The sequence below is a fragment of the Branchiostoma belcheri genome, unplaced genomic scaffold (genome assembly GCF_001625305.1).
Source record: "Branchiostoma belcheri isolate BF01 breed outbred unplaced genomic scaffold, Haploidv18h27 scaffold4, whole genome shotgun sequence".
In the NCBI taxonomy this organism is placed as follows: Eukaryota; Metazoa; Chordata; class Leptocardii; order Amphioxiformes; family Branchiostomatidae; genus Branchiostoma; species Branchiostoma belcheri.
This window is the reverse complement of record NW_017804020.1, coordinates 1,520,315-1,546,491: the sequence shown is the minus strand read 5'-3', so window position 1 is coordinate 1,546,491 and position 26,177 is coordinate 1,520,315. Positions and strand designations below refer to the sequence as shown.

The 26,177-nt window shown below is 40.5% G+C and overlaps 1 protein-coding gene across 1 annotated transcript in view; it reads right to left on the bottom strand.

The window, feature by feature from the left end:
- The window catches only part of LOC109476886 (plexin-A4-like), a 164,836-nt gene that overhangs the window by 13,392 nt on the left and 125,267 nt on the right, over window positions 1-26,177 (bottom strand). Inside the window, exons 10-26 of the mRNA XM_019777900.1 lie at window positions 17,973-18,080; window positions 11,274-11,378; window positions 10,289-10,382; window positions 9,599-9,771; window positions 8,710-8,861; window positions 8,378-8,483; window positions 6,648-6,784; window positions 5,973-6,140; window positions 5,479-5,572; window positions 4,886-5,134; window positions 3,976-4,152; window positions 2,903-3,140; window positions 2,260-2,402; window positions 1,675-1,805; window positions 1,303-1,362; window positions 857-1,001; window positions 250-396 (exon numbers count right to left, since the gene is read on the bottom strand). Coding sequence (XP_019633459.1) covers window positions 250-396; window positions 857-1,001; window positions 1,303-1,362; window positions 1,675-1,805; window positions 2,260-2,402; window positions 2,903-3,140; window positions 3,976-4,152; window positions 4,886-5,134; window positions 5,479-5,572; window positions 5,973-6,140; window positions 6,648-6,784; window positions 8,378-8,483; window positions 8,710-8,861; window positions 9,599-9,771; window positions 10,289-10,382; window positions 11,274-11,378; window positions 17,973-18,080 — 2,427 coding nt within the window. The remainder of the gene's footprint in view (window positions 1-249; window positions 397-856; window positions 1,002-1,302; window positions 1,363-1,674; window positions 1,806-2,259; window positions 2,403-2,902; window positions 3,141-3,975; window positions 4,153-4,885; window positions 5,135-5,478; window positions 5,573-5,972; window positions 6,141-6,647; window positions 6,785-8,377; window positions 8,484-8,709; window positions 8,862-9,598; window positions 9,772-10,288; window positions 10,383-11,273; window positions 11,379-17,972; window positions 18,081-26,177) is intronic.

The window sequence follows — 26,177 nt, the reverse complement described above, 5'->3', positions numbered from 1 at the left end:
TGTTAGATCCAATTTACAAGTGGGCAAAAACCTGATGGTACAAAAAATGTGTACCTTGATTTTTTTTCTGTGTGTAAATTGACCAGCTTTGACATAAATTAAGAATTCAGATCGTACATATGTTGCCTCAAGGGCTGGCATACGATAGTGTGAATCGGGTCTAAGTCAATGACAAGGACCAGCAAATTGAATTTTTCAGCTGTCCTTCTGAAACAAATTCAGAATTTAAATAGAAACCAATATACTCACCAGTATTTTATACTCTATCTGCTGTCTAATAAGCTTTTCCTCACTAAGCGAGTATCTGGCCTCGCCTGTGACGGTGTCCACTGGACCTTTCTCCACCTGCTGCTTGATGGCACGGAACAGCATGTACAGGGGCTCGCCTGCACACTCCTGTGGGAGGGGGGCAGACAAGAAAGAACACATTTATTTCAACACAAAACAAGAGAACCTCAGAAAAGAACAAGAAACAGTCATGCCATCAAAGTATCAGACATCAAAGTATCAGGCAAGGCCTGAAAGTATCAGAGTTACCAACCAAGAATTGAGGTGTTCAAAAAGTCCTAGAACTATCGCAGAGTGGAACTCACTGTCACCAAGTACACTAGATAGCTTTGAACAATGTAGGTGTAACAAGCCTTTCAGTAGAATGTAGCCAGCTGCCGCCACACCACATGCTCTAGGAAGCTGGTGTGTTATGCCGAAGGGCGTTTATACCAGATACAGAAGATATACAGGGTCTCAGCTACACTTGTGTAGGAGGGGGACAGACAAGTAAGAACACACGTTTCAACGCAAAACAAGATGTACGGGGCTCAAGTGGACAGGATCACACAGCCAGTTTAAAACTTACCCTGAGGAACTTGTACAGCATGAATGACATCCAGTTGGTCAGCATCTTCTCAGCAACAGACTCTGTTCTCCTCATCAGAAGTTTGGGGTTCTTACTCTCCAACACTGTCCTGTCAATCAGCTGGGCCAGGAGGGCTTTTAGAATGCTGAAAAAGGTAACAACAACATTTTTTATAATACTGTCATACACTGACTTGATATGTGATGGCATTCTCAAAACAAGTTGGAGATGGTGTACAGAAAGTGCAAAAAGAAGTGAAAATCTTAACAAATTTACTGCTGACTTTTGCATATTCCTTAGTCCTTTATTCAGTTCCCTTGTTATCAGTGATCTACGTTGTTTTTTGCTTCATATTTCGTTCCATTTTATTTCTCACACTTTCTGTACATTCGTTGGAGAGGGTGTGGTATATGAAGGTTTTGCGTAAAAAGAATGTGGCCACTTACTCAGTTGCATAGTCCATTCTTCCCTGCAGGGCAACCATGACCAGGGATGCCACATTACATCTGTGGTGAAAAAAGAATGCATCAGTCTTTGGTAACTAGGATGATGCTGGATTTTTCTTTGTATCATCTTCATCATAAATCATACTCATCATTATCACAAAGATCTTTGAAGCTACTGGGTATGATCATGTTTGTGTCATTTAAAGGCACCCAAAGTAATTTCAGGGCAGCAAAACTTTCAAAGTCTATTTTTTTGGTAGATACACTTGACATGCTACCAATATCACAGTTGTCACAGTGCAGTAATAGTCACAGTGCAGTAATAACAATCATTGCCAACACCAAGTTCTGTAGATCGCTGCTTTTTCCTACCTGTCTCTCATGGTGAAGTTTTTCTGCTCCTCCAAGGTCCGTATGAAGAGCACAAGGAACGTCTTGTTGTTGATCAGCTGACCAAACTGTTTCAACCCTTTCTCCATATATGCAGCTTTCCCCCCTGGGACCTACAAACAACATTACAGAAGTACACATTACCAGTCTGTGAATAGCCCCCCCTAGCAAAAGTCATCAAAATTGCAGCAAACTTGATCTCTTTCTTCTGGAATCTGCAAAACTGAGCAAGCAGACTGGAAACTCGAAACTTTAGTCAGACCTCAAAGAGCTCCACCTAACAACTTTTTAAAAAAGTGCAATAAAAACTAAATGTCATAAGCTCTTTTCTATCCTTGCACATTATATACATTGTAGGCCCTATACAACTATATGATTATGGACTAGTTAGAACTCCAATCGTGTAAAACATATGTTGTTATACTTTGTCTGACTCTGACTTCTTCCCTCATGGCCTCAGAGGATGGCGGCCAGGAGGATGATGTATTTCATGAGTAAACAAAGGCTCAAACAAACAAACAAACAAACAAACAAACAAATAACAAACAAACAAAATAATTGATGTACCTCCAAGTCCCTGAGGACAGGGTGGTCGTCACAGCCAGGGAACAGGACCCTCATGGTGTAGTTCCTGTAGTCCAGGAAGGGAATGCCTCCTCCCTCCAGGTCATTGGTCAGTTCTGTGATGTCTGTCTGCAGCTCTGCAAATGCTGCGATAAATCACACCAACAACAAATCTGTTATTGCTTAAAGAAATCCTTGACATTGCTTCTTGCTACTGTGTGAATGTGTCTCCTGTCAGATGATAGAGCCAGATTATTCTGATCTCATCTGAAGGACAAAACAGGCATTGAGCCTTGATTCCCACACAGCTTAACTCTTAGGGAGGGTAACAGCTGTTGATAGACCATACCACACAACAAAATTATTTCATTTCAATAGCCGAAAATATACGTCCAAAGGAAAAAAAACAACAGATTGCATAATTTGGGCCCTAATAACCTATCATATACTGAGTATCATATACAATATACAGGTATAAAAGAAATCAGTAACTGTTAAAACCACCGTGACTTACAGCTTCAAGAACACACAAACACAGCCGAAAACAAAGATGATCGTATAATACAAAAGGACCTGATATTCTTAAAATAGTTGACAGACACAATGATTGTCTCCACTTGTCTTTCCTTAAGACCACCACACCCACCTTCCTTACACTCCCTGGCCACTCGAGACTCCAAGATGTCCATCTGCATCTGCATCTTCTTGAGGACCCTGTCTGACTCCTTGGACTTCCTCCTGTAGACAATGAGGATGATCATGATGACGACCAGAGCCAGCCCTGCGGCCACGCCCAGCCCAATCTGTGCCTCCAGCGGGAAGTTGATTCCTGCTCCAGAATAGTCCAGATAGCCGATAAAAAACTCCAGGTCTCCAACCAGGACCTGTGTGAGAAAACAGACAAACAATGCTGTTAAAAAATGCTGGCTGGGGGTTGAGCGTGATAACAACATGTGACTAATTGATCACCTTGGTAACTTGAATTGGGCTATGCTAATAAGACTGGACTTAGATACAATTGTAATGGAGAAGAGATGTTTTGTAATAGTTTACTTTAAAAAAAATGTGATACTAAAAGGCAAAGGTTTTGTATATATCATTATAATAACAACAACTCTGTTGGTTTCAATGTAGTTGAATTTGAACTGTAAATCTCTGCACAATTCAGCTGATGCTGGGTTTTATCAATGAACCAATTACTACTACATGTACTACTATTACTACTACTACTACTACTACTACAACAGCAAAAAGGACAGGAAAGAATGAGTCTTAATGAAAGAGAATTTAAAGTCGACCTTTTTATCTAAAGAGAAGGGAACATGCTTGCAGAAATCTGTATCAGTATCTGTATCAGTATAGCCAGTATAACCGCCCTTTGGCGTAACACACCAGCTTCGCAGGCACGTGGCGTGGCGGCAGCTAGCTATATCACACCGAATTACTTGTTACACTCAATCTTTGCACATTTAATATTATTGCAGTTTTTTACAGATTTCTAGTGATGATGCCCCAACTGTGCTTGGTGGCAACGAGTTCCAGTCCACGATAGTTCTGGGGAAATACGAGTTTTTTAATACCCCAATTCTTTTGATATCTCTGATATTTGAAGGCATGACTGTTTCTTGTTCTTTTCTGGGCTGGTATCAGATACTTAGTGGTTGGTGCGTCCACCAGTTTATTAGTCATTTTGTACATCATGCACAGTGGACCACATACCAAGACTTGTGGCTGAGCCCCGTAGTTGAGCCCTCCGTCCTCCTCCACACGAGCAGGCTTAGCTTCAGGTGGCCGGCAGGTCAGCAGGTCCTTCGCCAGGGACGTGACGTTACAGCGCTGGTTACCGATCAGGACGGTGATGTCTTCCTCCTTAATCACCAGCAGGAGGTTCTCACCCTGAGGAAATGTAAGTTTGAAGAACAGTTATAGTTTCCACCATTATCTGTACCGGGAGATTCTTAAAAGATGTGTACAAGAGCCTATCAGCACCATGGACAGCACCAAATACTAGTAACTTTCCAATCAGTACCATGGACAGAACCAGATACTTTCCATCCAATCAGCACCATGGACAGAACCAGATACTTTCCATCCAATCAGCGCCATGGACAGAACCAGATAACTTAACAGCCAATCAGCACCATGGACAGAACCAGCTAACTTACACAGCCGTTCAGCACCATGGACAGCACCAGATAACTTACACAGCCAATCAGCACCATGGACAGAACCGGATAATTTTACAGCCAATCATCATCATGGGAAGAACCATATAATCTTCCAGCCAATCAGCACCATGGACAGAACCAGATAACTTTCCAGCCAATCAGCACCATGGACAGAACCAGATAATTTTCCAGCCAATCAGCACCATGGACAGAACCAGATAGCTTCCCAGCCAATCAGCACCATGGACAGAACCAGATAACTTTTGAGCCAATCAGTGCCATGGAAAGAACCAGATAACTTTACAGCCAATCAGCACCATGGACAGAACCAGATAATTTCCCAGCCAATCCTCTCCATGGACAGAACAAACTTAACAGTCGATTTTATAACATCTAAAGCCTGAAGACAGCCCTAGTAATGACTGCAGAACACCTGAACACAACACAAAATAAATACCTACCCTGATGATGAGGTTTTCTGTCATCTGTTCTTCTCCATCCTCAAAAGGGTAGAAGATGGGGTCAGGGTAGTACAAGTAGGGCATGAAGAGGGAGCTGTCCTGGGACAGGTTCCTGGTGGCTAACACCCCGTCCATGATGAAACCGTAGAAGTCAGCCTGAATGGGATCGTCCTCTGTGGCGTTCCTATCAGCGACGATGCCGGGGGACGGACACTCCATTATGTTTTCTGTCTTGACAATGCAGGGTTCCTGGGAATGAGACAAATAAGTTAGGCCTAAGAAGCCACGTGACAAGCCTCACTGGGTCAGTCTACTTAGGAAGACCAGAGTGACTGGTCAAAAGCTCTAGGTAAGAGAATTTTTTTTTGTTGGATTGACAGTTTTAACTCTTAACATGTAACTACCAACACAGATGAACTTTCATGATAAGTTAGGCCTTACCATTATATCAATTTAAACTAAAGCCTATGTTAGAGCCAGTTGGGCTCCATGTATAGCAGAGTGGACCCTATGTGAGCATACACATTACATTATAAGTAAGCCTGTAGAGCAGTTAGATTGTAACAATTTTCATATGAAAAGGATGATCTTACCCCGGTGAAGGTCCGTCCTCCCACAGTAACAGTCATCCTGGGCTGCTGTACTGAGAACAGGTTTGTCCCCATCACTTGCACCGGGAGGCCCCCACTTGGAGTAAAGAAGAACAAAGAGTTGAGGAAGATTGTAATCTTACAATTTTAGAGTCTTACTTGATTAAGCTTAACACATATATTTTTGCTTATGTCATACCTGGTTTGATATGGGTGTTTCAGCTCGTAATAACTGTGAAAATTCCATTACCGGGTTTAGTCGTTAAAATTCATAGTGTTCCATTTTTTGTTTAGGGACACCAAATTTTGCCACATTCTCTTTGTAGAGTTTGACATATATAAAACACAACATTTTGTATTCTGCATCACACTCCCAGCCCTCCCACGGGTCGGATCTCTCTCTGGCTTTCAGGTGATCCGACCCGCGGTCATGCTGGTACCTTGGGTCTTACGGAATACATTGTGTCGTATTGTATATGTAGAACCTTTAACTGTACCTCTTGATTGTTTTGTCTGTGAGGATCTGGATGATTGTCGGGTCCACCACGTACTCAAAGCGGATGTTGTTGTTGACCTTGGTGGCCTCGTCAAACTTCATCCTGACCCCTCCTGAGGTCAGCATGGTGGAGGCGGAGGTGATGCACACAGCTGTGGTGGACGTTGTTCTGAACACAAACAAACAAACAAATAAACATCACAAACAAACAAAAAAACATTTACTACCTGACTGCTTCTTACATAAAATTTTAGACTTAAGGAATCAAGAATATTTGTAACAAACAGTAGTAAGATGTAAGGAAAGCTGTAGTATTGACAGGGCTCGAAATACTTTTTTCTGCAAAGCTACTTATCAAATATTTTTCCTGCACCAATGATAATTTATGAAGGATGGTTTTAAATTTTGATCAAAGACTGGATTGTACTAAAAACTGTTCCGAACTCATTGTCATTATTTCTTTCATACTTCATTGATGGGAACAGTCGATGTAGCAAATAAAAGTCCACATTAACTTACATTTGTACAAACCCAGCACATGGCCCAGTAAAGGTTTAGGTGCAGGTAGACGTACATGTACATGTATGTGCACAGCTAAAATGTTACCTACACTATTTGAGCAACCCATTGGTAAAACTACATTCAATGTGTACATGATGGTATGAGTGGTTCTTACTCCATGACTCGGCAGTCCTGTCCTGCGACTGTAGCTGTGATGGTGCTGCCAGCGTTCATGTGCTGACCTGTGATGGTCACCCGACTGCCTCCTGACTTAGGACCACGTGTAGGGCTCACACTCAGGATGACAGAGTTCTGAGAGAGTGGAGGCAAAGACATCTTAGCATGAAAGTTTATCTGTGTTGGTATAATACATTATGACGAAAAAGCCAAAACTATATGTTCCAACACTAAGTCAATTGGGACTTACCAAAATTTTCGGCTAACTCTGTCAGCCTTGTTCACGGAAGTTGCAGTAGATGGGTCCATTCCGTAAACAAGGCTGACCGAGTTAGCCGAAAATTTTGGTAAGTCCCAATTTACTTAGTGTTCACGATGGTCAGATTTGGGCCCAAAAGTCCCAATCCGCTACTATGGAGATCGAATCCCCCGAACCCGCGAATCTTGTTCGATATGACGTCATTCGAATAGAGCGGGCGTTCGATCTGGGGTTACCCGCGGTCATTTACAGTAAAGCTGCTACAACCGGCTACTTCAAGCCCTTTTTTACTTGGGAACCACGGAACAGGAAAAAATCCACCTTTCCACAAATATGAACCGTTTTCAAAACATTACATCTATGCCGTGATTTTATTGTGAATATGTAACATGTAACGAAGCTACTGCCGTCATCGAGGGTGACCTTGAAGGTCAGAATTCTTGTTGGCGCTGTTATAAAATCCAGGTCCCCATATCCAAGTGGCACAGCATGCGTGCAAACATGGTATTTTAACCACTCCCAAAAATCGTTCAAATTACCTCATTGAGGTCTTGTTTGGAAGAGCAACGATTTCCGCAGATTTCTGTCTTAGGGATTTTTTAAATATGGCCGCGATTATGAATTATCGGTATTTAAAGTTAAAACACTGCGTTTTTAGCTCTTCTTTTGACTGTAAGTCGAGTTTTAGTTAAAAAATTAAAAAATCCTAAGACAGAAAGTTTAAATTTACTGTAATATTTCTAAAAATCCAAAAATCTAACCTTATCTTTAATTTTCGGGGCCTCTTAAAATCAGTTGTTTGGTTCTCGTGAACCCTTTTTGAAATCCGAAATTGATCTCATTTGGAAGCAAATGTACACAAAGTGGAGCAAAGGCAGTGCAAGAATAACATTTGAGGTAAACAAAATCACTTATTACATTTTATTTTGACGAGTATTTACTCTCCAATTACTTTTGTTTATTTTCAAATTTTACCCGTTGCCCCCGGGCCGGCCTGGGACTCCCGCGCGGCCACGTTCGAACACGTTCTGTAACCCGATACCTCCTTAGTAATGCGACTTTAGCCTAGCAACCGACCGCCGTGGTTGGAACATTAAAGTTTTAGCCTTTTTGGTCATAAACAAAGACATATCATCTTCTTCATGAAATTACAATGTTTTGTGTGGCATTGTGTGAGCAAGCATTTAACCCCCCAAAATCATATCACAAAACATTTCTAGAATATAGTTGAAAAATTTAAGCTTTCTCCAAGAAACACCATGAAATTTCATTCGACATTCACAAAATGTCTGATTCACTGCACTGACTTTCCACAATCCGGACATGTGATGACATCAGGAGTGAATCTACAGTGGCCAGAAGAATGAATCTACCAGGTACTTAACACTCGAATGAAAGCTCATCTGTGTTGGCAGAATCCATAGCTGTTAAAGATAACTTAAAAGCTTTCTTCAAGCACATGTACTTACCACATATGAAAAGTTGGCATTGGACCTTCCACTGTACTGGTCCACCTTGACTTGGATGGGGCCAGCCATGATACCCTGGGCGGACGCACCTGTCCTACATGTCAATCTGTGGAGGAGGGAGAAGGAACTTCAACTCTTGCCAACTCAAAATTTTGTAAGTATGGAGAAGAAAGAGTGGTCCAAAGCCCTTTGAAAACATTCACATATTGATGACATTTTGTTTTTATAGGACTATTAATGTTTTTCACCACTTTACGGTTCTATCATCCAATGATGAAGTTATATAGACTTTGAATGCATTGTTTTAAAGAAGCCACTACATCTGTACTTACTGTTCTTCAGGTACAAAGCCAGTCTCCAGAGTCTGACAGGCAATTCCAGCCACGTACACATTGTTGTCTACCTGGGAGAACTGCTTGCCCAGATTCTCCCCCCTCATGGTTACAATGGTTCCTCCCTCCACGGGCCCTGCCACTGGGGTGAACTGTGGGTAGAGAAGGTTGACTTACTGTATGTACATGTATCGGTGAAACATGACAATGGAAAACACAAGTGGTGTAAATCATAATATAGTCAAACTTGCCTGAAGTGACCACTATACAATGTACATGTATTAGCTGACTATCTGGCCATGACAACTGCTTTTTCTTGGTCCCCCAAAATTTTCCCAATAGATGCAAGCATTAAGCAACTAACCCAAGCTGTAAATTTTGGCTCCATGTCATTTTCAAGTGTCTAGCCATATTGATTTTTGATGGTAAGTAGTGAGAAATTATGGTTAAATTGGCTAGTTTGCGTCAGGTTTTGTGGTGACTGATCAAAGATGGCCCACTCTGGGTCACCTGTTAGGCAATTAGGACTGTCTACTATAGGACATGAACTCTGAAATCTGAATGTCTGTCTGTTATTTTTGTGTAAGAAGACCAGCTGTCTGAATAAGAAGACTAGATTCTATAGGTCCCCTAAGTGGCTGCATTAGACATTTGACTGTATCAAGGCAGTTGGAATCTACATGTAAGACTGTACATTGTCAAATAAATCTAAGACTTGGCCTTTCGGAGTAATCTCCAAGCAGATGTTTCAGTGGCTGCAAAAGACAACATCAAATTAGCCAGGCAGTATACATTGGTGAGACTGGATGCCTGGCCAATTTGATACCACAATACAATTTGCAGCCACTGAAACATCTGCTTGGAGATTACATTCCGAGTATTTCTGTACCTGTAGGACCCTTGGGTTGGGACACGTCTGTAGTCTGTCCAGCCACATAGCCGGGCACTGGTCCCTGATGGTGCACTGGTCCTGGGCATGGCACCAGCCGCACTGAAACTTCTCATTCGACTTGTGGCAGACCCCGCAGGAGGTGTGGGTCACAGAGCAGTTGTACAGGAACACTGGAAATACAGAGGGACTTGTTACTTATACAGAAATGAAAATAGAACAGTACTTGTCTGATTATCATACACTGCTTTGTTTAAAGCATATCATCTGAACCAAAACTTATTAGAAGTTTTCAGAAGGTACTGAATTACCATGTAAATGAGTGCACACTGGCATATGCCTATATTGGAACAGCTTAAAACCATACAAAAAGGGTCATGAAGTCTGAATTAACATTCCAGGACTTGTCTGTGTTGGAATTCCTAACATACATTCCATATTTCTGAAGAAATCTGCGGAAGGAAATCTGTCAATAGAAGGGTCAGGTTGTTCATACGGCTTGGTCATGCATGAAATAAGAAATTGGAGAGGAGTCACCAGTTGTATACAGATGAATAGTCAAGTCCCTGGAGTGATCGATACTCCTCACTTACAGACTGGACAAAAACCACAGCAGTTCTGTCACTTAGGCAATGTTTTAAACTATTTCAAGGCTCTTGTGCGAATGCAATGTGCATAATGTTTTCCTACCTTGTGCATTTCGTGGGTTGTCTATGATATAGTGCCCGTTCCATTCAACAGAGAGGGTGATGGGAAGACTTAAGACTTTTCTACTGTAGAAATACTGTGGGGGAGGGGGAGGGGGGAATAGAAAAAAAAGGTCACCAGGTCAATCATAGAGTTTTACACTGGAAATACATTGTACATCTTTCAGCATGTGTGAGATATAAACCAAGAGTCTATTGTAGGGAAATTAGAAACATGTCTGATTGCATCCTGTATTGGAATTCACATTCTACTGCGTGTGAAGAAACTGCCCTGTAATCTAAAGCATGCGCTCATGTTTGTAGTCAATTGGAGTCCGATAATGACATAGCGAGTCAACCAAGAAGAGGAACTTCCCACATATCAGGTATGACTACCAGATCCAAATCTACATGTATGTTCTCTTGTCTTCTGGCACCCGAGATGGATGTCCTCTTTCATAATTTCATGGTCCTGCCAAATAAGAGCCAATAACGGCAAGGAGTAGAGCCCTCTCCTTTGCTGGGTCAGGTGCACTCCATCCATCTCCCATGGGTCTGCGTATCGCTTGGAATATCAATCAGTTCAATCAATACAGGGGAAATGAGCAGTAGAGTGGGGGCATATTCCCACTGTCAGGTGTACTGCCGTGAACGATGTTCCGTGGAGATAGCTATCAGGGATGTGTGACAGAGGTCAACAGCAAGACTCGATACCGTTTTGTTAGCAGACGAAAACTTTGGGTGGAATGTGATATTTTGATTGTATAATAGCTGATATTTTTTTATCACTTCGTCTAGAAAAAATAATGTAGATGTTTGAAATAAAATTGCCTTCTTCATCCATGTTTGAAAAAAAGTTTCAATGTTTATCTTTTCTGAAGCTCCCCCAACCGAATCTGTTTGGTATCACATTGACTCCTAGCTGCAGCTCTTGAATAATGCCTGTGAACTAGGCTAAAGAAAGTTCACCACACAGCAGTGCCACCTACCTGTGCAGCTTGGCACTGCAGGGTTTGGTCGTCCAGAACGGCGGCCTGAACTCTCCTCATGTTCCCTTCAATATCCAGCACACACTGGAACCCCAGCTGTCCTGACTGCAACACAAAATAAACAGGTCACTCAAGGTCAAACATTTCCCTGCCAATCTACTCCAGTCCTCTGCTTTTATAGAGGACCACCCAGGACACACCCACTTCAGCTAAAATGCAACAGATTTACATAAGCAAATTGAGAACTTGCCATGAATTCATCTGTGAATCTTAACAAAACAGTCAACGCGTACTGTGAAGACTAATTCTAACGCTCAGACATAGACCGAAATTTAGATTTGAGTACACTTCTTTCTTTTAAGAAAGAAGTATAAACCTAATCATCAACTTCTTTCTCTCTCTTCCTCACACAAGCATCTGGGCTTGCCTCTGCGTTATATCTTGAAGGCATCATTCCCCTGGTTGACTTTATCATTGTTCTGTATCCATTCAGCCATAGGCACACAATAGAGTAACACACAAAGCAGTGTGGTCAACTTGTGGTCATTTGCGCATATAGTTTCCCGAGCTCAAGTAACTACCATGGAAACAGATTCAGAGTGACACACTCGGCATAATCAAGTAATTCTCTCTAAATGAGCCTGTAGAATGTACTGGAGTAACATTTTTCCATCATAAATATTCATTTACCGGTAGCTTATGGGCATGACACTCAAAAGTTTGTGAGCAGAAGTTAGTGATTATTTATCTGGAATGGATGACAATTTCCTACCTCCAACTATTTCAGAGCCAAGGTCATACCTATGAATGTGATTACTGTGTAATTTATAGTTTAAATCATGACCCTTGTCCCTCCCCATGCATGACAAATACAATATATGTCGCATCCCATTTATTATTAACTTTTCAAGTCTTTCACATCAAAAACCTTGTGTCTTGACTGTACCAGCAGAGCGGTTGGTGAAATATACCACCTTTCTCTTAACAGACGTACTATCTATTACACCAAAAAAAAGACAAATGTGTCATTTCATGGCATTAAGAAGTGCTGGGGGCTCTTTGTTCATGATGAAGTATCGATTGTAGTTGTGGCTGACTGCAGTGAGCGGTACTGTTGTGAAAAATCATCCATTTAGAAGTACAACTGGGAGAAACATTGCCAGAGCCCGCCTGTACATAATAGGCAGTAATCTGTCCTCCAAATTGGAAGAAAATAAGATTACAGATAACAGTAAGTGGGGCATCCTTTCATTTTCTGTTTGTTACTATGGTAACCAGAGTGGAAATCTATGGCAGCCATTGATATGTTGTCATCGTTGATAGATGCTGGAAGGTAACAGCGTGACACGACCATCTATCAACGAAATTCCAACACAACCGTGAGCCATGGTTTAGTGGGTATGATCTTTTTTCATATCCCGCGATTTGTAAGAAAAACTTGGAAAAAGGGGTGCAGGCAGGTGTGTGGTATAAATACTTGCTGTATGTAAAATTTCATCTTTCTCTAAACATATACTAACAGTGAAAACTGCCGCTATATGAAGAAATAAAAGACAATAATAAAGCTATTCTTGCAAGCTCAGAACATTGGCATTCTAAAAACATTAATCAAGGACAAGGTCATATATCAAAATGGGTAGAGTGCATTTTCCCACCTAGGAATTTTTGACAAATGAATAAAAACAGCATCTAGATTTAATTTTCAAAATGTACGCCAGAAAAGAATTCTGTATCGTGTACATGTCATTTGTCAAAGGAAGTGAAAGTGCAGTTCCAGATAAGCACAACAAACCATTGTGAAATTAACAGGAAAGAGCAATGGTGGTGTCACATCACAATCAAGAGTTGTTCTCAATCAAGTCATATTCACCTTAGTCTCACTCCAAGGCAACTCTGCAGTGTTCAGATATGGAATACTGTATTTCACTAGCCTCTAGCAGGCTCCAGAAGCAACTGGAAAGAGTAGGAACTGGCCAAGCAGAAAGATAACATGCCAGTTGAGTTGGTCCGTACACTGAGTACATTTTACCACTCCCAAAGCGTAGAGGCTAAAATTTGGAGGTTAGTATCCTTATCCTTCCAAAGTTGTCACTGATGAAAGAATTCACTAGGAACTGCTATTATGTGAATGTTGAACAATAAATTGTATTATAATACTAGTATCTGAAAGCTTCTAAGGAAATTAATTCCCTCCCTGACAAGTGTTTCCCACCAACCTACAATCTACAGGCTTTCAAATCAAACGTTCACCGCCATCTCTTGACGTAACCATTGTGTCTCTCATATTTCTAGTTCAATGCCGAGAAGTGGTCCTATAGGCCTTGCATTGAACCACTAAGTTTTAAAAAAATCATAGAGTCAGACCCTTTGCGTTACATTGCCAAATGCATCAGTCCTGAAAAGGACATACAACTCTTGTTACTCTTTCCCAATAATGCAGTCTTGTATGAACAAGGCAACAGAGTATAACTGTTGGGAAATGTCTCTTGTCACCCATTCAGCAGTCTGTACAGCCCTGAGGAGGATAATTCCCCAGTGATGCCAGCTCTAATGGTAGTTTTCAACCACAAAATTAGCGGGGACGGCACTTCAGTTTATATGCCTCAGCTGTTCTTAAGTACACTGTACACTGTATAGGCTATATGATTGCACATAAGGGGAGGGTGATTGTGAATGGAAACCCTTGTGTTTCTATGTACATTGTACTATCTAATTGTGCACGTGAGGAAAAACTTACTCTATAACATAAGCATGTCGGCAGAATGTACTGTGCCTGTGCTCTGTAATGTGTCATGCATAGTACTTTGGTAATATTCACGTGTTGAAGGCTGACATCCAATGTATAGATTTCAAATGTTATGTCCAAAAAGATACCATCTGTAAGGGGTAAAATTCTGTTGCTACGTTGACTAAACATCAAATGAAAACCCGTGAACAATATGGGTTTCATTCAAGTATGAGGGCCACATAGCAGGATTACAGAAGTACATGTACATAGAAATAAATGTAGAAACAGAACCCAATGTTTCAGTGTCATCAACCTAATATGAAAGAGTTCAAAAATTCATCCATCTTTTTAATTATCATCAAATACAGACAGCAAACTTTCTTGTAGATAGTTTTAAACAAATCCTGGGGCGAGATATGTAGGGCTTATGTGTGATAAGCCATTAGCTGCAATGTGATCAGTCAATGACGTGTGCCTTCAAAGTGAGCATCCCTTGATTAATGCAGATTCCAAAAGCTTTCCTGTCATAAAGCCAGATGATTACAAGTATTATAGGAAGGGCCAGTCTCGCAAGCTACAAATGTCTTCAACATCTGCACTGTCTGACCTTGTACTGACGTCAGAAGGCATCACTGCAGACACACACAGAGCCCAGACAATTACAGAAGGTTCAAATAGCTGTCTTATAAGTTCGTTTTCAGGCTCATACAAGTTCTAATCAGGGGTTTTAGGGCGCTGCTCCCTCATGTAACCAGCCAGCTCCATCAGTTTTCAGATTGAACCCTAAGTGGCTACTTACACACTCTTTAGTCTTTCTCAAAATGATCTTTTTCGAGTAAAGATGTAAAACAATACAATGCATTCTAGCATAACAAACTGTGTTACTCTCATTAAAAATCCCCGCTCAGTCGCTTTGCTCCCTCGACATGCTTGCAAACTGCTCCCCTTATGCTAAATTTTTCTAGCAAAACCCCTGCTAATCATTGCAGACAGTATTATTTGTACTGAGAACTGCACTAAAACTTGACCATTGTTGAGCAGATAGAGGACAAAGATACAAGATATTGTACTCCCCATGCTATGGGCAATGGCATAAATGGTCCATTCTCCGCCTACAAAATGTACATGTACCTGTAGTCTGAAACATAACATAAAAATTCAGAGGTATTCAAGAATTCAGAATTTAGTGTGACAGGCTAACTAAAAGTCCTAAATGGCAACTATATGCGGCTCTAGATGTCTTACTGAGGGACGACTGCGTGTGCGAGATGTCGGTTAGCTTGAGGAATGAATCCCCTCTACTATATATAAGAATTCAGTGGGATTTCATTTTTTTGTCTGCCAAGTCCACGAATATTTGTGGGATTAAGAAATTTTCATACTGTTGCTTATTCACAGATGTCTAACATGTGCAGTAGGAAACATTTGCTGCAGAGACCACCTTTCTTTCTAAGAATATAACATTTAAATTACCAGTATATGTAACATTACTCTGTATTCATACTTATATCCCTATTGCCTGTGATAAAGGAACGCATTTGTGCCCTTGTCGCTGGCAAGGTTCAACCAATTTCGACCATGACCAAAGCACAGAATGTGTCCATTATCCTGCCATTCCTGCAGTGAATTCCGTCCAATTTTCTGCACTCAGGCTTGCACTATGCCCGGAATTCCAGCAACTTGCTGTAAATTCCCCGGGTAGGTCCTCCCCCTGAACCTGAACATGATTAAGGTTTGCTGGCCCTGACAGGATTGTGTGCTGCAAGGTGACAATCTTCATTTCATTTCCACTTAGCTCTCCTTTTCTACGTTGCCCCAAGTCACCATCCAGCTATTAGGTTGGGAGAAGATATTCCCTTCGTGACTTGACCTAGGGAATACCTCCATAGTTTAGAAACCTTTTCCGATTGATGTACTTCTCTGAGTACGGCCCAATGTACACGTATGCAGCATCTCGCTGCCCTCTCCATGAACCTGCTGCCCCCCTCCCCACAGGGACTCCCTGGTATGCTAAAAATGTCAACAAAGTCAATGCCAAGTCTGCCCTGCCTGTAACCTGAAATGGATCTCCCCTGAGGGACCGTGCTCCTGTGGTCAGGTTGCAAACCTGATGGGACGGCAGGTTCAAGGAGAAGGCACTGCCAAGATGTAAGAAGGTAAATGTATGAACTTCTAAGACCAAACACCAAAAGCACATCTAGAACTTAGTAGAAGAAATTTCTTTAGACATAAAGCATAGTGCCACACAAGGTGTACATATATAAATATGTGTAACAAAATAAAATAGAAGGGATTTAGCAATTTTGAATTTGAGTTATGCTACCAGTACTAAGAAAGCAACCAACATACCTACAAACTATCCAGCGAACATTGGATAGTCCTTACCAAGTTGCCTTGAAGAAAATAACCTTTTTGCCAAGAATGTCAAGTTAACGGATAACGTCTTCCTCAAATGACTACTAGTACCCTTCAAATCAATCACTTTCATCAGAATGTGATGTCTCCTTCATTTCACACTACATCAGATGTTTGGAGTTCTGTGTAAATTATTGTTGAATTCCCGTTTTCTTCTGAATCTTTTTCACATGAATGATCAAGAACAAAAGAAACATTGCCCATCTCCTCACATGTTAAAGTCACCTTGAAACACATGATTGAAAATTCTCAAGATTTACTGTTTTCATTACTTCAAAATGTGTTGGCACTTGACAGTAAGCCTATTTGATTCATAATGCTGCCACCGACTAAGCTTGGATTGCGTTTCTTCTGACAGGACAGCTTCTTTAATCTCTGACACGGCATGAATTTCTGGGGTAAAACTCAGGGATCTGTCCTAAAGTTGACACAGACAAAGATTAATCCGTTCTTAAAACAGGAGAAATGCAGGGGCCCGGGAATCCACAGAAATATTGGAAATATATGATCAAATCAAGTGCTGGCAAGTTCCCCAACGCTCCATTGTGCACATTTGAATCCGATAAACCTTTAGATACATTAATCACAAGTGTTCTCGCATCCACAAATTGACAGAATATACCAGATTAGGTTAGTCTGGAGGCAACACTTTCTTGAGAAGAATAAATGATGAATGTTATTGTGGATGCATATTGACATTCCAAGTTGGCTGATCTTTCCTTTCTTGGAAGGAAAGCCTCATACAGCGAGGTATCACAACCAATCAATAGCTGCGGTTTCAAAGTAAACCTATAGTAGGCGATACTTGAAGTAACCTGATAAAGAAAGTTATCTTCACATCCAGAGTTTGTGTGTAGTAGTTTTGAAAACTTTCTGGAATAACACAACTCTTGATGAATCTGATGAACAATCTTGTTGCTTCCATGCAAACCCTTCCTGACCCCAATATGAGTGCGTTATGGCAACCTTGTGTAATGTATGAAGATAACACTGATGAAGAGGGATATGGTGAGCGTCTGCAGAGCTTTCCATACCGAAGACTTGAATGTTAATGAAGCTGGAAGACGGCGTAACCGTACGTTTCACTGCTCCCAAATGTCCCCGCTGATCAACATCTCCAGATTTAAGTCGCTGCGAACAATGAATCACAGAGGTCTCCGCGAACGTTTCGCACGGAGGGTTGATTTACAGGGGGAGGGGGGGATCTGGGTGATCAGCGACACAATATCGTAACAAATTGCAATTACCTGATTCAATCAACACTGGACCTCGCCCATACTACATTGATAAATTCAGCAGCATGCTTTAGATGAAGTTATATTGATCTGTACATTTGTTAAAACTACCCCGAGCCAGGACTTGCTGAGAACTTTGGAAAACTAGCAACTTTATTTCATACATGTACCTAGGGCAGGAAAATATAGTAGTGCTGGAAATGCACAGTATATTACATGCAATGCAATTAATTACAGAGGAGTTGTGTTACTGTGTTAAAGTGTGTTTTAACCATTTTATGCATAAATAGTTGTAAGAATGTAAAAATAAGTAATGTTCACCTTTGGAATGGGAAGATTGGCTGCCTTCAAAACAATCTCCGTGGTGACTCCTTCTGGGATTAACGTCTCTTCTTCTGAGGGCAGAATCTGAGGACACGAATCTGGACCCTGTGTTTGAAATAAGAAGAGCAACAGTCAGAATGGTTAGAGAAATATTTTTCTCCACTTTTACACATAATTGAGAAAATTACAACACCTCGATCCTCAGTAAAGTTTATGATGCAAGGTATAATGTTAGTTCATTCATTCATTCATTCATTCATTCATTCATTCATTCATTCATTCATTGTCATTCATCCATGCATCTTTCCTTAATCCCCAATTTGTCCGTTAATTTGTCACCGATAATAATAGAATAGTAACAGCTGAACTGAACGCAAAAAAATTGATTCTGTGTGTGTGATTGTGGGGGACTGACACGTACAATAACAGGTACCAAATGATGCTGAAATGTTATCACTTAATAAAAGATGTGGAATTTTGTATTCCCAATCAACATTTATGCGCAGAAGGTATCTTAAGAGACTTAAGTATTCCATCCAAGAGCCTGTTCTTAAATGTCAGGCATAGACCCCTTATTTATCATCATTCCTCCTGACAAGTAAAGTGTTCTCCAACAAGACTTATTAATGTGCATGAGGCCTCCAAGGCTAGCCCACACACTGTGCAAGATCGGCCAGATTGATTTGGCGATAGCCATGGGCACAATGGTCTGCTGTAGTTTGCCAGCTGAAACACATGTGAGAATGTGCTGGGGTAGGCTTGTTCCTTTAATTGAAGACTTGCAGCCTTGTCTAATGCTGACAAAAGTTCACTTCTAACAAGAGGCCAGGTGTTCTTTCCTACAAATTACATCAGTAGCTTTCACCAAAAGTCAATCATTGACTTTTAAATCACTCTCTAAAAAACGTAATTTGCAAGCTTATTGTGACCATCTGTAACTTGGTTCACTGGCCGTAGCTCTTTTAAAATAACCAATGAATTTCTTTCTCCTACTTCTCAAAGATTTATATTTTCATAACCTGACCTGACCTGTGTCAATTTCCTATGGTCTCCGAGGGAGGAAATATATGAGATTACTTTTCTTCATGTCTTTTTACGACTTTGTTAGCCCAGCTTCTTCAGAAGTAGCATTATCAGATGTAGACAGAATAAATGGATGTCGAACAGTGTCACACCGACAGAGATGAATACACGCAGTACAAGCTCTGACCTAAAAAACATAATGCTGTATTCTTTCAATCTGGGTAAACAGATTATGTGTACACTGTTACTTTGAGAAATTTCATTTCTTTCACTGCGTATTCCCTCAGGAAAACTAAATCACTTGGACTTGAGTAAGATACAGCTTGGGATACAGCACTGAGACATAATTCTTCAGTGAAGCAAATTGCTTCTAGGCACTGTATAGAATAGTAAAAAGGAAAGCAACACTGCAGCTGTGTAGGAATTACCACTACGACTACATGTACTTCTCTGACAGGTATTTCAAAACTGACAGTTCAGCTCAATTACCAAACTGTTGATTACTCAATATCCAGAAAAAATTAACAGAAATATATCATTCCTTGCACAACTCATCTGATTCCTTGTCCTAAAAAATTCAGACTAAGAAACGGCATATCTGATTTTTCCTTAACGTTACCCATTAATTATAACATTCTTTCTTCAACCGTGTAAAAAAATGTTTCTTACGTAAAACCTGGGCATGGTATAGGATATCAGAATTCGCTACCTGTCCCAAAATTCTGGACCCTCCTCCCTCCTAATCCAACTTCACCCTCCACATATTACATGCACAGGTGTGACCTGAATCTGGCATCACCACGACTTATGATCAGTCAGTCCTACATGAATATGGAACAACAGAGTAGTACCTTGTTCTACAAGAATTCTCCAGAAAAAGTGATGACTGGTATAAACTTCAGACGAAAGGTGACCTATTTGTAAGCCACGGGATCATTCTTTACAGTCTTTATTTACATCTTTGTTGTTTTGAACTTTCCAACTAGACATAAAACTCGGGCCTTACAGCGTGGGTTGTAAATCCTTTGCTTTAAGTCATAACCTGATGCTCATAATGTTACGAACATCCTTCGCAAATAAAAATCACCCCATAAGTCAAGCACTAATTTGCCATAGTGTGTGTTATTATGTACAGTGTTAACATGTATATCGTCATTAAAGTTAACAACTGGAATATGCCGGAGGTACAATAGACTAACTCACTTTTATGATACATAAATCTGTAAAAACTCATGACTTAGGAGAAAAATTTCCAGCTCTTTCTGCTCACGGGCATCAGCATATCGGCAATAAATCTGGATACTTCTCCTGAGCTAAATGTATAATAGCCCCAGAAACCCTTTCTTTTCATTGATCCAGCGGGACCATCACAAAGCGATAGGCAGATCTATTCAAGATGGCTGCTATCTCCCCTTCCAGACCCGTGTCCCTGTCGGCGCAGCGTTACCGCAGTCCATTTAGGATATTGCTTCTGTGAATCTATCATACCTGACAGCTCGCAGACCCTCGTAATGTTTCTTCATGCCTTCTAAAAAGGCATTTTGCTACAGACACTTGGAGCAGGTGTCATTTCGTTGTGGGCAAATTGTAGTTCTAAAGAATAAAACATTGTGAAGGCATTCACCCTCCCTTCCTCCCCCATTTCAGTGAGGCCAACTTGTATTGTAGGCAAATTGAATGTCAAATGGTGTATTTCATACAAACATCCATGAAAAATGTAAAGTTATTCCTCAAAATAAAAAGGGAAATCTTTATCAATACCTCTCCATCCACAAATGCATGTACCTGTATTATATTCTTAGAAGTAAATTCAAACAGTAGTACTGTATTTCCAACCAAGTTGCTCATTGCTCATGAAAAAAGAGAATCAGTAATTCTCCCCAACAAAATGAGATTATACCACTTTTAACACTCTGATCCCTCCCTTTGCCAGGAGAAGCAGCCTGCATAATTTGCGGTGGTGGCCCGTAATCTTTCCTTCCTTTCTAGGCCAGGGAAGATTTGCCAATATTGATTTTCAACTTATATAATCTAAGTGGCTAACCATTGATGGCTTAAGTCAAGAGTCGTCCTAAAAAGGGTCTTGTACATGATTTCAATATGGATAAGAGGCACCTGTGAGGATTGACCTACCAGGTAATTATACAAATCAGGACGATAGCATGAAAATATCCTGCTCTGTACTACATGTGTATGTATATGTTGAAATCCTGATGTCAGCAACTTTTGACGTCTGTGCGAAACCTGGATTTCTCATGATTCGTTGGATCAGAGTGTTGCCTATTCCAGACGATACCTTTTCTGACACAAAATTTGAAAACTATACACTGCATGGCACGAATATGACCTTAAACGAGATGTTCTGCTGAAGTGCTATGCACAATAAATGTACATTACGGGTGTCTCACAGTCGCAGTGGACATGTTCTGTCGACATCCTGCAATCTTTTACATGTTGATAGTTGCTCACATTTACAAATACAACTACAATGGAAGTTTGCTTCTCATCAGGAAGTATTTGACAAAACAAATTTGTACATTAAAAAAATCATCATTTATTGTTGAGCTGTTTCATTTACTCAAAAATGACATAAAAACAACACACAAATCATTTGCACCTCTCCCCTTCGATTAGTCTTATAAGGATCAGTCCATCTGACCTTGAAGGCAGCATGGCCAATAAAACATAGGTCACAACGTGGATACAGCCTTAACGAGAGTGCACAGCCCCAGGCAGGAGTCCAATAGCAGAAAGGCTTTCAATACCTCAGGTATAAGCCAGGAAAACACCACCGTGCTTAAATATATCCTTGAGAGGTTGTACAATCTGGCCTTTATTACAACCAAGACCATCCAAAATTGACCTCACTCACTGTAATGTTTTAACAGATTGTCCTATTTTACGCAATGTAAAATCTCCTTACCTTAAACTGGCTTGAACCCTTTTATTGTTCTTGTAAATGCAATAAATGTACAGGAAGACATAGCCAACATACAAGTATGGCTACTTCATATGGTACTCTCAGATTCAGTTGTTGGCCAATCTGTATAGAACGTGTATTGTACATCATTCCTGAAAAAAAAAAACCTTCAAGATCAAAATTGTAAATTTTTGGCCAGGTAAAAGGTTCAGAATCTATGGCATACATGTATTATGTATCCAGTGTTCCAAAGGTTTTTTAAGTTTAGAGTTGTCCATATAAAGTTACTTAAAGTTTTGACAATTTATCTACCTGAAATACATGTAGTAAGATTGGTCAAACGACATTATTTCATGTCCACAGTATTTCATGCCAGGAGGTAAGTGGTAGACATGACAACTTCGCTCAGTCAAGGAATACAGAGAGCTCAAGCCCAGATAAAAAAACTGCTAAAGTGCACCTCTCAGTAAGCCCGTTGTCTTCCGTGTGAGCATTAAGTGTTCTTCACCTTCTGCACCATTGCATGGAAGTTATAGCTTTCTAATACCAGCATCAGTCACTTTTTGTCAGGTGAACAATCCAGTGTCATAGTTGCTAGATAAAGCCTACATCCTTGCCAGCACTCTCACTGACTCTCAGGAAACACTCTGTAAGAATGGCATCTCTAGCCATAAAGGTACATAAGAACAATGTTCAAATTTCATTCGCTTTGGAATTAGAATTAAGACAAAGAGAAGCCCACACATCATTAAAACATGACAAATACTCAAGTTTCTCAAACTCTTCTTAAGTTTCAGAAAATGAGAATAAAATACATGATGAATGAGACCCAAGTTATGGTGGTAAATGTTTAACGGCTATAGAAAGCGGTGGAGGCATTATCAGGGGCATCCAGGGTACAATATTCCATCCTCACAGACATGCAGGCTCCTCTAAGGCCTGTTGTGAAGGATTTGGCAACAAATGTGAGGAATACATTATTTCACCACTCAAATGTCGATTGGAGTAGAAACCGAAGGTACTAATGTTTCAAAGACCAGAAGAGTTGACTTTTATACCCAGACATTCTGTCTCCCATCTGAGTCATTCTGACAGGTGTGTAAAGCTGGGTTCAGCATGCACGCATGAATAAAACACTAATAACAAAAGCACTTTAATGGACATTTGGCCTGGGGAATCGAGAAATAAAGCAGCTCACTTAGGGCAGAAGAGTTTTACGCATAAAAGTTACAGTTAAATAATACAATAGCACTGCGATAATATGCATGTTAATGTGCATTAGTGCGACCTGACTTTTCTGACACTTTCTGGGATGTATGTATGTACATGTAACGTTATATATGCACATTTGACATATTCTTTCAAGACTTCTTCATGCTCCCCCCCCCGCATTTTCTATCTCAATCACTCCTGTACATTTGACCGACTATAAATATACTATAATTAAGTGTACAGAAAATATATTTGAGACTCAGTCAATTTAACTCACATGTACTGAATCACAGTATCAAAAGGCTGTCCAAAGACATTGTCACTAATGCAGAAGTAAGACTGACACAAGCATGGAAAGCCAGCATCCCACACACATGGCACATAGTCTGCTCTGCCCAGCTTTTAAGATGCCGGAGACAAGACTTAGATAGGAAGAAAACCTTTCATCCTGTCTACATGCTGATATACTACTGTTCTATTCCACTTTGCTGATAGTCAGATGGAAGGGCTACATGTACATGTACATACAAATGTGCAGAATGTAGCAATATTCAGAACACAAAGTCCTTGCCAAAAGACAGGGAGCCTTGAGATACATGTATGTCTATTTCTGTTATGCCCAATGCCTGTTTCCCTGTATTGGCAAGAGCGAAGAAAGCTCCATTAAGTTTGGGAATAATGAAGTCAGGTGTCATTTGATCCAAAAGTCTTCCCCAACATTACATTTTACATGGCACAAAATGTAGGTCCAAGGCCAGTCGGTCTGACCTCTTTCTATTCATTCTGTAACCTCTTGGACCCATTGCCAACTTGGAAGCAGTGACCTGTAGTGACCCAGCTATCTCTTCCTTTCAAAAAATCTACTTCAGCCAAGTCAGGGACAAAGGCCATGACATCTGTGACAAAACAAGTAACAAACCATGAAGATGGCTAGGGGCCTCCTTTATCCTGCAGATCATAGTGGGTGCCACGAGCTATTCATCAAATGCTTAACAGTGCCAACCTTGGTCAATATCCATGGTATATTGCTATTCAAAAGGCATGCTGCTGCTTGATATCCATGAAAATCACATCTTTCAACTCCCATGAACTACTGGGAGAAACACTACGCATGATGTACAAAACGACTAATAAACTGGTACATGTAGATGTGCCAAAAACTTCAAAGTATCTAATATCAGCTCCGAAAACATCAAGAAATAGTCATGCCTTTAAACATGAGAGTTATTAATCAAGGATCGAGGTGTTCGAAAACTCAATGTCTCTCAGTACAGTAGGGGCATCATTACTAGATAGCGTCAAACAACCCTTATACTTAAGTTATAGTGCAAAAGCTTAGTGTAAGTTACTGTAACAAGTCATAATATTGCCAGCTGCCACATACTGTACTGCGTGCCTGTGCTGTGAAGCAGGTGTGTATTACACTAAGGCCACACCAATTTAATTTGTTGGTTCTCGGAATCGCCGCTTCAAAAAATCGCAAAATGAAAAAAAAAAAAAAAATTAATTCTACCCCAAAGCCCCGGACGTCGGGGAACGTGTGTTTGGGACTCCCAGTATAGCGTGGCTGGCACCAGTTTTCCTGGTAAAAATACAATATTAGTGCCAGTGAAAAGCGTGTCCATTTGTAAGAAAACCCATTAAAAGTCCCCAGATACCATTATCTTGGCAGAGAAAGCGGTAAATAGCTTATTTTCTTGATGAAACATCGGGCCGCTGGCGTCTTTCTAATCCGATCCGCCATCTTTCTTTGTTCATTTTAAACTCTCGGCCCAACTCTCGCGAGACTTGATATCCTTATATCATTAGCGAGGTCAGGTGACGAGGTATCTTACGTACAAGTGAGCTAAGTGGGCGTTTCAAAATGTTCCCAGAATAGGCTTATTGTTTGGGGGATTCTGAACTGCAATCTGACTAATTTGGCTAATTTTGAGGGGAAAATAGAGGAAACATTATTCTAAACAGCCTCAAAGGTGACATTGTTGGCAAAGCTGGTATTTGAAATGAGATTCTCCCTCGTGGCCGAGGCGCGCATTGGCCAAAGAGGTTTGACAATGTGTGACTAATTTTCTACCCTCAGGAAATCTGACTTTGACAAACTTGGCCCGAATTTTCTTCACGGGTCACATGATTAACACTGTGCTAGATTGTTTTTATATAGCTTAACTTTAAAATAGGATAGAAAAGTTTCTTTAAAGGTAAGACATTGTGTCGAAATTTGTCTTACCAAAATTATGAAGCCATTTTTTTGTCTTGATGATGGTCCCTTGTATGTTTTCTACTCTGTATAGTAAAGGAGGTGTTTAGTTGAATGAATCCTTTATTATGTACATGAGCTTTAATCATTGTAACTACTTCTGACTTACACTTGTATAAGTTGAAAATTGTAAGAAATAGTTCAACATTGTCAAGTTTCATTAGTAGTAAATACTGTCCAATATTGTCTAACATATCACTTGACATAAAATTGCCTAATAATTTTATTTATTAGGAAATAAAAGATTTCCTTGCTGAAATTATGAATACCATAATACACATTGTGCCCACGCCGTGCCTGCGGTGTGGCCTCGCTGCAGTAGGTCCCCCTATGCTGTGAAAAAATCCTGGTGAGAACCCTGCATAGGCTATAAAACAGCAATGTTTTAGCATGTATACTAGCATGGGCATGTTTTTTTTTTTTTTTTTCGCCCTGTCGCTTTACATTTTTCATGAAAAAATCCGAGAACCAACAAATTAAATTGGTGTGGCCTAAAGGCTGGTTAAACCAAGTACAAATGTACTACTAGTACAGATACAGATATGCAGAGTTGCAATATTCTTGACATGGCATAACACAGAATGGACAACAAGACATGAACATCTCAGAAGGATAGATTTCTGGCAATATGGTAGGAACATACGAATGGCTTCCTTCTGGAATTGCCATTTCTACATCTCTTGGCTCGTAAAAAGCCATTCAACTATAACATTAGGCTCTGTGCCAGATGGTTATACACATGCCGGTCGCATATGTCAGCTCTCAATACAGAAAGTTGCTGTATCAGACT